The following is a 13,314-nucleotide window of genomic DNA, read 5'->3' as shown; positions in this document are numbered from 1 at the left end:
GCTCGAATTCCATACATGCTTAAAGCTATGACAAGCTGCAACACATTACACGTGGACTGTACAGTATTTTAATTTTAATGAAAGATCAGATTAAAATTATACTTTAATGAAAAGAAGCAGACAATAAAAATCACCATAAAATATGCTATATAATTCTAATCACACATTGCTCAAACACGATTGAGTAAATGGAGCTGCAAAGGGCCTCTCATCGTGACACCGCAAAACAAACACATAGAGGCTCACTCTAGAATGTCAGCAAGTAGTGGATTTCCTAATTGTGCAGGTAAAACTCCAGGTATACACTGCAAACGCCAACTTGAAATTCAGCCACTGTGAGGACACTTTTTAGACTCAAAATCCAATGATCAAATTCAAGCATCTGACACCTACCAGAGAGCCAGTTCTACTATTGACACACCCACACTTAGCTAAATATGTGCTCTTTGTCATGCCAAGTTCCCCACAGAGCTGAATGACCAAGGACACATGTCCGCACACACTCTCACATCCACAAGTCGAAGAGAGTTCGGTTTTTAAATTACCTGCGGGAAATGCGTATGGGCATGGGACCATTACTAATTCAACAACTTCTATAACTGACAAACTCTGAAGTGATCTTTATAAAAACAGAAACTATAATTGTTCAAAAAAAGAGCTCCACTGCTTCATCAATTGACTTGCATAATCTGTGTCTTGGCCAGATATATTAAGATCGGCATTGTAAACATAGGAAGGGAGAGAAAAAACCCAAAAACAAGAATGCAAGGTCACTATTGTTTGACTTGCACCGGCCTCAACCCTACCGAGTGAGTCTTGCTTATTGATCACTGATAAGAGGTTCATCACTCAAACACACGCCTAAAAATCCAATGACCACACACGTGCCCGAGAGTTATTCCACACACAAACCCGACAGTCATTCACACCCGCCCCGAGCGCAGCTAGCATTTGGGATTGCATTATCAGAAACCTTGCTGTGGCTGCTGGAAAACACACAAAGAACGGAGGAAGATAAGGCATCACATGCTATTCATGGCAAAGCCATAGAGAGTGAAAGTGCGGCACGGCGATGGCTCGAATGCGGGATGAGGAAGCTACACTGGAACCCCGCTAGGACGAGGGGATGCAACTTTTGGGAAAAAAGGAAAAAAGAAAGTCATGGAGAACAATGAAGATTTCCCGCTCAGTCCCAGCCGTTGTCTTTTATCATATGAGACAGCTCGATGATGTACTTCCCTTCCTTGTACTTCTGACTCAGTTCAAAGGCTTGTTCCTGGGAAGAGGAGACGTCAGTTGTTAGGACCGGAAGCCCAAAGAAAATCCAGATGTTTTGCTATTTCAAACTCATCCACCGCAACAGTTGTTTTCATTTTGTTTCCCCGCAAAACAAGGCAGCTGGCGCATCGAGTACGGATGAATTCTAACGTACGATTCTGACCACTCTGCGTGAATGTCGAGACACTTACATATTTCCAGCCCAGGGTGGTGTGACAGTTTTCACAGTAGATGTCAGCCACTGCGTGAAGACCCGTGAGCAGCAGCCTTTCCTCTGCAGGGCCACAGCCGATGTTCACCCTGAAAATCATCAAACAGCAGTCAGATGTCCTGATTTGTTGAAACAATGCAGTCATGCTTGGGTAGCACAGAAACAAAACATTATTCGGGGCTCAACAAATTAAGATTGAAACAAGATAGACTAGACAGTCATTTCCAGTGCTAACGTCGTACCGTCAAGTCAAGAGCCAGTGTATTACTGACCTACTAACCGCACGGCTAACACCCAACTTCAGAATCCATTCAAGAATAATTCAAATTATCTGCGCTCTATCAGATTTGTGTCAACATGTCTGATACTGGAAGACTGCTGAAGCTATGACTGGACTAATTCAAAAATAATAATGAGGAGGTGAGGGGGACTAACCTACATATGGAATTAGTCTAATGAGAACACTTTTGATCAGTCATCAAAAAGTAAAACTGAAATGAAAATACTCACACAGAGTTGAAGAGGTAAGCCCTGCCTTGACTTCCTTGGAAAGACTAGGCAACACAAAGGAGGAAAATCAAAGATCAGGAAAATATTTCAAGGCAATTTTGGAACCTAACCAGATCCTTAAGTTTTTGTCTTTAAAAAAAAAAAAAAGACAATAAATGGTCAAACTATAGTTCTTGCACATCTTTTAAATATATAAGTTTTGTGCGGAAAAAAAAAATCTGAATTTACAATTTAAAGAATAGTGCCGCAAGGCGCTTAGTTGAGTATGAAAATACACAAGCCACGTGAAATGATAACTACAACAAAAGGGTGGCAGCTGACCTTCGAGATAAGATCATCATGGTTGGCCAGATGGGCGCGGCAGTGAACACAGCTGTAGCGGCGGTGGCAGGAGTCCAGGTAAGCCTGGAACGTCTTGGCTTTTGTCAGCTTGACCATATCTGAGGAAGGAAAGGGGTGCCGCATTATTCTTGCTCATGCAGTTCTCACTGAGAAACATCCCTGGAACAATGAGGAAGTCAGTAGCATAGTATGTATTGATGACGTTAGACAAGGGAATATTTTATTGTAGAAACCGAAGACTTCCAACCGGGGTCCCCATAGCACACTGGTATGCTGCAGGAAATTAGACAATTATATCCTGATATTTTCCTTATCCTTATTATACAATTCCACTTCATTATTCTTCAAAAGCTATTATTTCTTAATGACATAATCCATATTTGTTCATCTATTTATGCCAATCACATCGGAGTCTACCCTTTGTGAATGATTTGAGACAAGATCATCATTATTTCAGTCAACTTGCCTTTTAGCGATGTTTGTTTGGTGATGTTACGTGAGAGTTTTCTAATTTATATTTGCGGCTTGGCTCGATAAAGATCGGGAACACTGCATTAGTGTGCTATGAGAGACTATCAGGTGTGCCGGGGGAAATGACCCACTTATACTTGTTAACTATAAAAAATGTTATTAGCCAAATAGTATAACTGCCTAAGTCATTTTTAATTGACATCCAGTCTGTGTAGACTCCTAGTTTTCCAGGTCGTGGTCATCTCAAAGATTGAATTGAGGCAACGGGACTGCTCTTGTTTGTTGAATGTTAGTTTTTTTCCCCCTTTGTTTTCAAAATGATGAATGCTATTAGGTTGACAAAATATCTGTGTTCGTCGATTAATGTCAGTGATATGGTGACAGGCAGAACAATTAAATGCTTTTGCATTAGGTCCTCTTGTATTTACCTTTTTTTCCTTTTTGCATTTTTTTGATTTGGTACTATGCCATGACATTTTTCTCAAAGTAAAATGTGTCTATTCTCAACAAAGGTTGAGAAAAGCAATGAACAGCAACCTGGTTTTCTTTTACAAATACATGGAAATTTTAAACTGGCTCAGATTGAGCACGTACATCATGGCCAATTCTCAAGCCCCCCAAGCAGGAGTTATGCTCGGACATGTCTATCGTGGCATCCTCCTTCAACATAGAAAACAGTTTTCCAAATCAATCAGCCCCCACTCGACTTAGTAAGAAAGCATCACTCCAATTTTACAATTATACACGATAACACCGGGTCGAAAACACAGTACAGTAACCTGATCGGATCGATCAACCCGCTCGGACCGAGGCTGATTTAAGTTAGCATGTTGGCTAGCTCGGCACTGTCACAACATTGCAGCAGCTCAAAAAGCGCACTGCAGCTTCTTCCCGCGTTTAGCCACTTACCTCCCGATATCAGGAATCTTCTCTGCCTACAGACGGTGGACCGATGTGACTGTCAGCAGAAAAAAAACAACAAACTAAAACGGTACGAAGCGCTAGTTGGGCTCACAGCAGCAGTCGACCACGCGTTGACGTCTCGGACAATAAAGAAAATACAGAGAGCTTCTGTTTATGACATGCGTTGCCGCGTTCCTTTGTAAAATGTAATCGTTTCCAAAGAATATTTGTTGTTGTTAAAAATGAATAAAAGAGCTCTTTTCGACAGAGTTGGCAAATTGTCAGGTTCGTGACTAATTGCACCACGGACAGATGAAAAATGTGGTTTGTTTATGAAAACACACTCGGCTAGGGAGTCTGAAGCACATGGGAGGGCAAAACAAAAGATTTGGACCAATAGGAGCTGCGGAATAACGCTAAGAATGTGGGTCAACCAATCAGATTGGACATCACGTGAGCTCGTTCGAACTGTTCCCGAAGCATTGGCTTATCATTTCCTGCTTTTGTTTTGGGGATTCGGGCCCAATTTACAGGAATTTACTGTACTATATTTTCTCATTTTCTTCATTTGAAACGTTAAATTATTGTATAATTTTAGACCCTATTCATGACTACGAGTTCCACACAATATGTAATTTTGCCGTAAAACGAGAAATCTATCCTTGTGTTCTGGATCTGTTCGACAAACCCAATTCAAATAAATGCAGAGTCAAATGTAAATTTTGAGTTCAACTTAAGACCAAGACAAGAGGTCACCCCATTTCTTGGGTAATGAGAGCTATTCGGGTAGTAATTAATGCGAAAGGCTACTAGATTGATGCACACTTCTGAAAAACAAATTTGTTCAAATTATTTTTAATTATGGTATGATTGATAATGATATTCATCTGCGTGAATACGCCAAACATCTTAATGGTGTATCAAGTTAGGAATTTCAGTATGCAACAATTCATTTATGGTCATCTCTGCAAGGGTGATCATTTTACAATGGAAATCACAACGTTGTATGTTGTGTTACGTAAAGTACCCACTGCAGATTGTATTTCTCAAAGAATCAGTCATGCTACGGTGCCAAAACCAATGGGCTCTTCATCAGAACTTATGTCTATTGCAATTTGAGAAGTGCCATTCAGTATTTAAAAAGCTTTGTCCACAAGCGAGCTGAATTTCCTCATCTGGAAGAACACCTTTTCTCTTTGAAATGCTTACGTGATTCGGCAGTGACCCTTTCATATTCCATTAACCCACTTGTCCCGTTGCACAGCACAGCTAATCGGGTCAGAAAAATACAGCCTTTGTTCTCTCTCTAGAGACTGTTTGATTAATACCGCAGCAATGTGGTCAGACTTTGACCATGCCTTGGAAAAGCGAACACACTCTTTTTGTCTTTTCTATATTTGCTTCTTTGATAACATTCTCATTATGTGACCACATTGAAACATACAAATGATAATCGTGCGTTCGGTACAGAAGATCATTCGTTCAAGTAATGACAAAGTAATCACAGTCTTATCATAAGGAATGAGCTGTCACGTTGCTAGGAAATGTTAATGTAATACTGAGCTGTGTCTGGAAGATTCTTGGTGGGGCATGGGGAAACGAATCAGTCATACTATAATTGAGTAATCCTGAAAGATGTGTCAGAATGTTCTGACACTTCACATGCGCGTCTTGCTTGAAGACTTTTTCCGATCTTCGTGCACCGAAAAGCTGCCATTTATGAGGTATTGTGGACTTCAGACGTGAACAACTCACACTCCTCCCGAGTGTTTCTGAGGAGGTAGTTGGACAGCAGCGAGGGGTAGTCACTCATCACCCCCGTTGCCCCCGCTTCGAATGCTGCTCTTATGTCTTCATCTGTGTTGCACACAAACAAATGCACCTGCAAAGTTGCAAAGTCAAATGTTGGGGAAAAAAAAAGACTTCCCTGGAGTATCGTGACATATTCAGCACTACAGTATTGTGATAACATAACACACTTGTTCTACCATTCTCCGTAAACAATTTTATATAGATATACTCCTAGTTGCTGTATTCGTTAGTGATGATTCCCACTGTAAATCGGTCATTTGAACTGCATGCCGCAAGTTATCAAATCCTTCCCATTGGCAAGATATGGACACTTGTCCTCTTTTTAGCTCTCCTGAAGCAATCTCATTCCTGCGTGCAGCCGTGACAGGATGATGGCATTTGCTCTTCAATTGTTTTCCACACTAAAACAATTACGGAGGCCACTCATGGCCCAGCTATGGGGGTGAGCTCATCCCTGCAGAAATGACATCACGACGGGGCAAAAACACTCACTACGGTGTGTGCTTAATATAGTTTGGGATGAACTCACTCGTTGAATGCTCTTGGGGATGCGATTATAAGGTCATGCATGAGTTATTTGTCCACTAGTTATTTTTCCAATAGAGCTGAAAATACACAATCGCGTCGTACCTGAATTCCCCGGGCTGCAAGATGTTTAAAGAGACTCTTCCTCATCGTTAGTCTACAATCACGAAAAATTGCAAAGTTAGCCATTTTGACAGAGATTGGGAAACAAATTCATTTGCTGATCAGAGGTCTATTCTAGCTGGCTTTGGACAAAAGGCAGGGTACACCCTGCACTAATCGAGCTCAACATGCGTGCTATTGATAATTCATATTCTTCATTAAATCTCAAAAGCATGCTTTGTATATTTGGAAAGACACCATCGAAAACCCCCCCCGCCGCGGCGATCGGATGAGAGAATCAAAGAGTGACTTTTCAACTCACGTTCATGTTACAGGCCTACTATTTGAAACGCAAAACGAAAGCACCTAAGAAAGGTTTCGCTGCCTCACTTTTCTATTAAAGTGACGATCAAACCGTTCCTCAAAATGTTCTTCTCGGGAATAAACGTCCTGCGCACAAAGAGAAACAACAGATGAGAAATGGAGCAAAGATGACGCCGCAGAAGGGCCGGGCTATAAAACTAGATCAACGTTCCAAAGGTTGTTCATCGTGGCAAAAGTCCCGCACGCCACCTGTTCATGATGCGCGGCAGGTAGAACTGCAGTAAACTCTCTCCCAGTGGCACAAAGGGCAGCAGGCCGCTGTAGAAGAGGAGAAGCAGTAGCACACCTCGGGATAAGGAAAAACTGTACGGCATGGCTCCATTCTGGATGGGGAGAGACAAAAAAGACATTGAGATGAACATATTGCAACGGAGACATACGCTCACAGGACAATTTCTTGGCCACGCCAGCACAATGAGCTGGAACAAAAATTTCACTCACCGTTTGGCGGCATTTGCTCAAAATGTTTGAGTTCACAGACGCCCAGACAGTGATCTCCTCCCTGTGGTAGCGTTTGACCAGCTCAGATACCTACGCAAAAGAGGTTGACAGTTAAAATAGGGCAAATATCCGACAATTCCGGCCTTTCCGCTTTCACGTACATTTTATGGCCTTCGTCAAAGGCGGCAACACGAGTGGGTCAGTGCACGTTACTTTGCGAAAAGTGCAAATGTTCAGCTGTGAGAATACAAGATGCAAAGCTTATCACAGATGGATCTATGTAAATAGTCGCTAAGGGACACTAAGGATAGTGCAGACTTACAATGGACATTCTGTCAAATGATGCATTTTGAGCTTCACGTCAGTTTTTTGTTTTTAAGGAATTGTGAGCATGCAGTTCCTCGCATTTTTGAATGTTTTTTTTTAATGATTGTCAGAGTGTTCATATTTGGTTAAAAATGGTGCCAATGTTTTTGTCATAAGATCAGTTTCGGCTTTTCATAAAACCTACCTAAAAAAACTACAGTATGACAGGACAGCACTTAGACGTGTAATTTGTGTGTGTGTGTGTGTGTGTCTACAGGTTGCCTTTTCAATCAACTGGTCGTTGTTCTCTTTGATTTCAATACTGATTGGGATTTCTGGGAACTTTCTGAACACATCCTCCAGCAAAGTAAACTTCCTGTCGGAACCACTGCTGTAGTGACCTGGTGGGCAGAAGGCACGAAAAAGATTACGCACAAGTGAGGTCACGCTTCCTATTGTTTTAAACATTCGGTTTGACGGGTTTTTGTTGCCACTTGTGAATGATCTGTTTATACAGGAGTGTCTCACCTTGATAAAAAGTCAACTCAAGCCTCTCCTTGTACAAAGGTAAATCCTGAAAAAGAACATTTAATGTGTTTCAAGACAAGAGTCATGCACAAGAGCAAAGAGACTAATGCTCAAATGCGAACAGTCACAATGTCAGAGACACAGTATTAATATGATAATGTTTATTGTGGCGGTTGCAGTATTCAGGATTGCATCACTGCACCTGCATCATAATGAGTACAAGAATAGAACAGAATAGAGTCGACTGAACATATGGTATGGCTCCATGTATCTTTTTGCATTAAATTGGCGAAAAACTTTTGACCTCCTTCCTGATTTTTTTCATAACGATCATGCTTGAATGTTTCGAATCGATCCATTTTTAATACCGCACAGACTATCCCAAGTGCAATTTTTATACATAAGAAACCATATGATGTCGGTGACAATCCCCCCCACCTGAATGCTGACTGAAGAGATGGTGATGTCATGGCCTGTCTGCCTCAAAAGATTCTCGTCATGTGACACAACCACATAGCCGTCGCGCGTCAAGTGACAATCCAGTTCCAACATCTGCGTTCCTTGCGCCACTGCACTGCATGTGGGACCAAAAAAAAAATAATAAAATGGTGAATGGTTGCAGTACATGTGCTTTTCCAACGCGCTTTAACGTTTGGTATTGTCACTCGGGCATTTGCATTGGAATCCTTGGACAACTACTAAATTGCAGTCAGTTCATCAAGGTGGTGAGATAAATCATTTCTTTATACTTTTTTTGTTTTGGACATACTCACTGAGTGAAGGCCTCCATGGTGCTTTCTATCCGCTCACCACATCCTGTTCAGACAGGAAGCAGTTAGCATAAGTCATACATTTTGACAAGAAAGATCTTAATTGGCTACGGCCACTGAGCTGAAAGACGCAAGGCTAAGTCGACCTTCTCTAAATCCTCCTCAAACCCGTTCACTCGCTTACCTCCTCTGTGGGAGATGTGCGTGCAGTAGAAGCTCACGCATTTCCTCTTATGAAGAATATGAGGGTTCTTCAGCAGGTATAAGGAGGCGAGGGTGTACCCTCCCAACGCTGGGAGGACGATACACCAAAACCCGCACATCTTCTTTTAAAAATCTCTGCAAGAGCTCCCCTCGAATTGAACCGATTCGGTGATTTTTGTTTGCTGAAAATGTGCGGTTCAAGAGAGAGGTGGCTGATCCAAAAAGCTGAGGAGAAGACTAGCTGCTGCTCTTGCTCTTTGACCACCTCCGAAAATCTTGACAGACAGGTATTGCTGTCAGTGCTCCACGATTGTCGTCGTACAATCTTTCTTTGTCTCAGCTTGGCTTGCTGCAAAGATAGCGGGAAGGGCAGCTGTAAAAAGGAGTTAATAAAGCACCAGAGCTGACCCGCAGCTCACCTTTACCTCGACAGCCTCTCCCTCATCTGGGGCGGCACATTTTCTCTCTTTTACAAGGCATCTTAAGAGTATCACACCTTTTTTTTTTCTTGTCCTCTTCACGATCAAAACAGGGCAATGTCCACAACAACTTGCAAGCACCACTACATAAACTTTCAATGTTTATTTATTTTTATCCAGTCTGCAAATAGGAAGTTGGTTACTCTGAAAAGGCGTGCATTACATTGAGATTATGTATCGTACGATACAATCTATCGACAAAAGCCAACAAGCAGCGGGGTAATCAATTTGTGTGAATTTTGATTTGCTGCGTGCAAGAGTACAACCGTTTTTTTTCCCCCATAAATGCAGTCAGGTAAGCAGAGTGCACGACAAGGACTGAATAGTTGACATTCCACCAAGAAGCTGGAATGTGAGCAACAATAGAACAACATCCTAAACGCACTTTGAAGAAAAACACACCAGGTTTTCAATAGCATAGAGCGCCCTATTCACGCCAAAATCATACAAGACGAGCAATTTTCCCACATTAGCAGCGTTGGACTTTGTGTAAATCTCGATTATTTTTCCGTACGTGTGATTTGCGGATAATCAATTAACCAGCAATGTATTGTAATCATTTGAAATGGCGACGTCAGACTATTCCCACGGAGGCAAGGGAATTTCCGAGGTAAAGGGCGGTGGCGTGCCGAGACGTGTTGTAGACAAGGATGTGAAAGTGGCGCAGCTGGAAAAACAAGATGGCGTCAAGTGAGAGAGACAGACTATCAATTTAGGGGAAAGAACACACTGGTGTTATCGAGAGACGTGATTTTGTTGTTTGGAATATTTGCTAAAATGTACTAAAGTGAACATGATGAACATACAACTGCAGTTAAAAAAATATTCAAATTATGTTTTGCGTCGATAATGTTTTGTGGCACCCGATGTTTCTATTTTATGATAAATTAAGAAAGTCATGATCTCAGGTCGACTAATTTCACCTACACAGAGTAAGAAGAAGGATACACGGAAAAAGGAAGAACAAACCAGAACGGCAACTGTATCAGGAAATTTTTATTCAATCATATGTAATATAATTTGGTTGTTTTGTTAATCATTTAATTCATATCCATACAATATACATACTACAACCCTTAACTCATATCTCTTTGACAATTGACAAATAATTCCTTTAAAAATAATTCCTTATAAAGTTGAAGGGGAAAACCCAAGAAAAAAAAAATCTAATCAGAAAAACTCAAAAGACTGGCAATAATTATCACGCCCATATGAGAAATTAGCAAGAAAAAAAAAATACAAATAAAACCATTCAAATGATATATATATAAAAAAATGATACAACTTGAACTCCCTTTTAATATAAAAAAAAAAAGAAAACTCACCAGTATAACAACAGTAATAACAACAACCATTTAAAACCAACGATATCTGGAACCAGGCCACATGACAGACGGACCACTAGACTCATCAATCCCGTGTGAATGTGTATGGCATGTTCAAGTGCCACATTTCACAGACACACACAGATACACTCCTCAGTCAAAGTGTGTATTTGCGTGTGATTGCGAAACCTGGTCCTCTTGGTTGGGAACCATGGCGACCTAATCTGATGTCACATTAGAGAGAGAGAGAGAGAGAGAGAGAGAGAGAGAGAGAGGAAAAAGAAAAACAAGCAGGGTCGGTGTACTGATGGCTGATGTATAATCAAATGAAACAAACATTATCTTTGTCAGACCCACTTTGCGCTGGATGAAAAAAATAAACTCTCATGTATGAATGACATCCAAGCCAACATGCAAAAAATAATAATAATAAATTGGCTGAATGATATTAAAGAAACACATACACAGAGCGTCAGATTTAAAGCTGCGCGAGCAGGATCAGACACAGAGGGAAAGACTGAGGACCAAAACGAAAAAAGTGCAGACGTGCTGATTGGGTCACGTGATTGGTGGAAGGAAGTAGCGGCGGATGGCAAAAGTGAAGTCGTGGCTGGAAAGAAGTGCACGCAGGGAGGACGGGACGGAGGCAGCCCTTTGAGTAAAGCGTGGCAAGTGCTGGGAAGGCGAATTATAAAAAAAAAAAACATTGATAGATTTCACCACACGTGCACAAAAAAAACAAAAACAAAAAAAAAAACGCCTCACACCCATTGTAGGGACAGTCATAGTGCTGGCTATGGCTTCTGAGAGAACAGCGAAGCTTTGGACAACATTTTTAAAACTGGGGGCGGGGAGAGGGGCTGAAGCCAGCAGGTGGTCCAGGGCCGGGACCTGAGCACATGTTGGTCCGCTCTCTTGACATGGATGCCTGTGCAGTTACGGAGATGGACCCATAGGTGGCGCTCCACCGAGCAGCAGTTAAGTCATGACACTGATCCGAAAAGAGAGCCCACAGAAATAACACGCGCACAAGCCGTCTGTGGGAAACAATGCCACTTGTTAGCGCAGTGAGGCATGGTCACTATGGCAACTGGATAAACAAACGGGCAAACACTGGAGAAGATGGGAGCACAAAAGAACACACCTACACGCGCGCGCGCACACACACAGCTACAAAAGATTGGTTGAGGGCAATGTGGGCATTGGTGGTGGAAGTCACATGCAGTTTCCTCAGTTGTCACAAGAAGAAGCCGCTCTCAGGAGGGGCAGTAGGGGAGTCCAACGACAGCTACAGGTACTTTACACACAAATACACACTCACACATATTTCAATGATTCAAACCTGAAAATAATTCCTGACTTCCGCTCTGTCATTAAAGCCCATTAGTAGAGATTTTTTGTTACCATTTGGCCCTCGCTGACAGTTCAGTGTAAACGTCAAAACAGCGCAGTACGATGGCACAATCCCGCCATGCTCCAGGATATGTACTACTCACATAAGGTTAGGGATACAGTACTTTGATTGTTGAGTAAATTCCAGGATGAACCTTAAATCCATTTCCAAGGATGCTTTTGCCGATTTGGTCTGACGATGTCAAAACGGCACGATAGCGAGGACTGTTTTAAAGAGCAATTGTAAAAATGATCCAGGATATTTACTGGCCCATTCACATGGATCGAACTTTGTGTCCATTTTGCCATCCAGCCACCTTTTTAGAGAACGGTGAGAAAAACTGAGAGTGCATTTTAGGTTCATTCTGAAATTCCACCCAAAAGCTCAAAATCCCGAACTTTAAGAAGTGTAGGCTCCCTTGTAACGGAGGTGAGGAATGATTGCGTTAAGCCAGCCAACTGAGATAGTGTTGTAATGCAGTAACAGGATGCCACGGTGGGTGGCTACTTGGTGTTAGTCGTGAGCGGTGGAGGAAAAACAGTGCTTGAGTTGAACCACGCGTGCATCTCACCGGTTGTCTTATGTCTGTACAGTGGTAGCATTTGTGCTTTTACTGCTCATACAACCTCTAATACAGAATAATAACCAAGTGGGCGCACATTGTAGAAAGCATCCAAGCGTATTCTGGAGCTTTGGGGGGGGGGGGGGGGGGGGGGGGGGGGACTTGGCAACATGACTGAGTCCAGTAACCACAGCATAGTGGGACTAACTTGTTGCAAATAGAGGGTGGGCTCCAATCCGTTTGCCCTTGGTCTAAGCTGTAGGTCAAGAAATGTTCCACGTGGTCACTTTCCACACGAGTTCCTTGCATCTCTCAACCACTTTGGTTACATTTCAGGAATGCATGCATTCATATGAATATCATTTAGAGAGGAAAAAAAACCCCCCCGCAAACCTGCCAGTGAAAACATTGGCCGGAAGGTCAAAGGTTTAAAATGATTTACAAAGGTGAATCAGAGAACATAAATACAAGTAAGCTGATTTTAAAGCAAACCATTGTGTACGAATGAAAGCTGTGATGGCCGCAAACAAAAAAGAAAACTAGCTTTTTTTTATTATTTTTTTAAGTTTTTGTATCTTAAGTACATAAACCCACATATTAAGCACCCCCAATCTTTTAGCCCTCAGTTGCAAGTTCAAATGTACATGTATGTAGCAAGACAAGAGTAATGATGTTGGTTAATAAGGAATAGTAGTTTATATGATAAGAGCGGCCAGACAGGAAAAAAAAAAAAAAACAACAACGAAGTAGAAGAGATCGATTGGGTCG

General features: G+C 41.9%; 3 protein-coding genes across 7 annotated transcripts in view; all 3 read right to left on the bottom strand.

Moving 5' to 3' along the window:
- Window positions 1–52: 52 nt before the first annotated feature.
- ypel3 (yippee-like 3) lies at window positions 53–4,064 on the bottom strand. The gene is made up of 5 exons (XM_019868287.1): window positions 3,722–4,064; window positions 2,321–2,439; window positions 2,000–2,043; window positions 1,470–1,578; window positions 53–1,276 (listed from the first exon to the last, which is right to left on the bottom strand). The coding sequence occupies exons 2-5, from the start codon at window positions 2,435–2,437 to the stop codon at window positions 1,187–1,189; spliced, it is 360 nt and encodes a 119-aa protein (XP_019723846.1). The 5' UTR covers window positions 2,438–2,439; window positions 3,722–4,064; the 3' UTR covers window positions 53–1,186.
- Window positions 4,065–4,554: 490 nt separating this feature from the next.
- Window positions 4,555–8,926, bottom strand: gdpd3a (glycerophosphodiester phosphodiesterase domain containing 3a). 3 transcript variants are annotated; one of them, XM_019868284.1, is made up of 10 exons: window positions 8,768–8,926; window positions 8,587–8,629; window positions 8,252–8,387; window positions 7,814–7,859; window positions 7,568–7,686; window positions 6,980–7,069; window positions 6,728–6,861; window positions 6,545–6,604; window positions 6,158–6,209; window positions 4,555–5,597 (listed from the first exon to the last, which is right to left on the bottom strand). In XM_019868284.1, the coding sequence occupies exons 1-10, from the start codon at window positions 8,904–8,906 to the stop codon at window positions 5,433–5,435; spliced, it is 984 nt and encodes a 327-aa protein (XP_019723843.1). In that variant the 5' UTR covers window positions 8,907–8,926; the 3' UTR covers window positions 4,555–5,432. The 3 variants fall into 3 exon arrangements, with proteins under 3 accessions (XP_019723843.1, XP_019723845.1, XP_019723844.1); XM_019868286.1 differs by having other exon boundaries at window positions 8,252–8,382; window positions 8,768–8,803; XM_019868285.1 differs by lacking the exon at window positions 6,545–6,604.
- Window positions 8,927–8,970: 44 nt separating this feature from the next.
- Window positions 8,971–13,314, bottom strand: part of mapk3 (mitogen-activated protein kinase 3) — an 11,053-nt gene continuing 6,709 nt past the window's right edge. The window contains exon 9 of one of the 3 annotated variants that reach the window (XM_019868281.1): window positions 8,971–9,136. The gene's annotated coding sequence lies outside the window, so the exon portion shown is untranslated. Of the gene's footprint in view, window positions 9,137–10,244; window positions 11,629–13,314 lie in introns of those variants that run through there. The other 2 variants (XM_019868278.1, XM_019868280.1) reach the window with 2 other exon arrangements.

The sequence above is a fragment of the Hippocampus comes genome, unplaced genomic scaffold (assembly GCF_001891065.2).
Source record: "Hippocampus comes isolate QL1 unplaced genomic scaffold, H_comes_QL1_v1.1 scaffold314, whole genome shotgun sequence".
Lineage (NCBI taxonomy): Eukaryota > Metazoa > Chordata > Actinopteri > Syngnathiformes > Syngnathidae > Hippocampus > Hippocampus comes.
Note: the sequence above shows the minus strand (reverse complement) of the source record. Positions and strands in the feature narration are given on the sequence as shown.